The 2,629-nt window shown below is 37.9% G+C and overlaps 1 protein-coding gene across 1 annotated transcript; it reads right to left on the reverse strand.

The window, feature by feature from the left end:
• Window positions 1-534: 534 nt before the first annotated feature.
• Window positions 535-1,125, reverse strand: LOC143578083 (uncharacterized). The gene has a single exon (XM_077061749.1). The coding sequence runs from the start codon at window positions 1,123-1,125 to the stop codon at window positions 535-537; it is 591 nt and encodes a 196-aa protein (XP_076917864.1).
• Window positions 1,126-2,629: the final 1,504 nt, after the last annotated feature.

Consider the following 2,629-nt stretch of genomic DNA (forward strand, 5'->3'; position numbering starts at 1 on the left):
CTATCTGTTAACTTCATCGTTGGGCTTAGTACCAAATCCAGATCTACCAAAGACCGTGCCGTCGCTGCAATCCTAATCCTACGTGGATTATGCCAGCAATTCGTAGGTCTCGGCTTTGCATAATCTCAAAGCTTTAACTCTCAACTTTCAAAGATTCACAGGGTCGGAGTTGTCGCCACTAGCAGCGAAATCGTCGACTAACGGAGGAATAAAGCAATATGTTGCTTAAGAGGGTGAATATTAAGAAGAAGGTGAGGTTTCAATTAATGGTTTATGAGTTTTGATGTAGCCTTTTTTAGTAGGGAAACACTCCAAGAATTAGATAGAATAAACTAAGAATTTGGGGCAATTTTCTATATATCTCATTCAATGCAAAAACCAGAATTTAAACATGCTTGGAGACATGGTTATAACCCACGTCCCTTATTCAATGGGAAACATGCACCACTACGTCTAAAATGCAGAAACGAAATCCTAAAGACTAGGTAAACAATGCATAAAAATAGGAAAACATGGAAACATGAAACATGCAGCTCAATCTTCAAATCTGATGGGTTTTCGGGTTTCTCTTTTGGGCCTGCCTTCCATAGCAGCTTGCTGTTGGGCCTGAGATGTTGCTGGGCCTGACTGGATCGTATCATCATCCCCAACTTCAGAACTGGCATCGTCCTCGATGCCTGGTAGATGTGGAAATGGCTCTTTCATGTCTTGTAAGTCTTCCCAAGTTGCCTCTTCTAAGGGTTGTTGTGTCCACTTGATAAGTACTTGCTGAGTATTGTGATTGTTGACACGATGATCCAAGACGGCTTCTGGGTATTTCTCAAAATTATCTTCAGCTAAGAACTCTTCCAAAGTATCCTTTGATGTTGTTAAGTTTCCATGACTTTGCTTCAATAATGATATGTGGAAGACCGGATGAATTTTTGATGTTGATGGCATCTCCAACTTGTATGCTACCTGGCCGATCCGTTCTAAAACTTTATACGGGCCAAAAAATTGTTTTGAAAGTTTGTTGCTTTTGCGATCATGAACTGACTTTTGCCGGTATTGTTGAAGCTTTAAGTAAACCATATCGCCAACGTTGAACTCTTTTTCTAACCTCTTCTTGTTAGCCTGCTTGACCATACGAGCATGTGCGGTTGCTAGTGACTTCTTTAAAGTAGCAACAATGGATTGATGATCCGTAAGAGAAGCATCGATAGAGGCATTGTTGTTAGACCCCGGAGTGTAATCATGAATTGTAGCAGCTTCTCGACCATACAGTGTAACGATTCCGACGAAACCCGGTATACCCTAACCGGTAGACAATAGTTACGTCATATTTAATGTCGGGTACATGAATTACCATAGTAATTATACGAGAATACATGGTTCACTGTATTGATTGTACGTGAATATATAATTCATCGTATTGAAAATGCGATTAATCGATCGATTGTTATTGAAACCCGAACGAATCGAGGGTTCAATTATAGACGATATCTATAATGTTTAGTGATTTCACGAAGCATTAATGCTTCGGGAAAAGTAAAGTACGGCACAGAAAAAGAATTTCGATTTAATGGTACGTCGGTACGTTAAACGAAACCTTTAATACCAAACCGAGCAGGAGACAATCAATCAAGCCGAAAAAGATGCGCAATTATTAATAATATGATGTTTTAAGCTAATTAATGTCGTGGTTTAAGTTTTTAAAGTTTCAATGTGGTTTTATATAAATTTCATTTTTAAGCCGAAAAAACGACCGTTTTAGCCTCGTTTTAAGCTGAATTAAACATTTAACCGAAAAACGAACTGAACCAGATTATCCAAAACATTATCCAGATTGCCGAAATCCAAACATGTGGCTAAAATTGGAGAAGTGGGTCCCACCCCACCCCTCCTTAGTTTCGATCGGACCCAAAGGGTCTCCCCCATTCTTTCATTTCTTTTTTTTTACACAAACAACTTCATGTTCTTCAATTCTCTCAAGATCATGATCCAAAACCGAGATTTTGTAGCAAGAAAACAAGGTAAAGAATCGAGTTAATCACGTTTCCATCTTCGTTTCTTGAGTTTATTTGCAAGAAAATGAGGTTTCAAAGATGAAAACCGATTCTTGCATGATCAAGTGATGTATACGGGTTATACAAGGGATCTTGGTCCAAGAAAGGAGTTAACCGAACCAAAAACGAATTTTTACGGTTCAAACTTTAGTTTTGAAACAATAACCGAAACTATAGTGTAAGAGGCTTGATCGTGAGTGTAACTTGCTTGGTATTGTGGTATGTTGGTTGTAGGTTCTGTATTTAGTGGTAGATAAGGCGGAAAGAGGAGTTTGTAGCTTGTAGTGGCGGAGATCGAAAGGTATATTGGGTTTATGTTCGGTTTTGGAGTTTTTGGACAGATTGTTGAGGGTTTAGAGTTAGGTCATGAAATTTTACAGGGATGTTCTACACATAAAAATAAGAGTTCTGTGAAATTTTGGTAATATTTGGACAAAGGATGAATATTTGGTGAATTTAATGCTCGGTTTTGGCTAAAAATGGTGAAAAATAGTTAAATATCATGAAAAATTCTGGAAAATTGCACATAAGCTTTTTATAACATTTATAAGTCACACACAAAATTTTAGGTCAGTTGGAGAAGT

Source organism: Bidens hawaiensis, unplaced genomic scaffold (genome assembly GCF_021521415.1).
Source record: "Bidens hawaiensis isolate Kalapana, Puna unplaced genomic scaffold, B.hawaiensis_p1.1 tig00029010_1, whole genome shotgun sequence".
NCBI lineage: Eukaryota > Viridiplantae > Streptophyta > Magnoliopsida > Asterales > Asteraceae > Bidens > Bidens hawaiensis.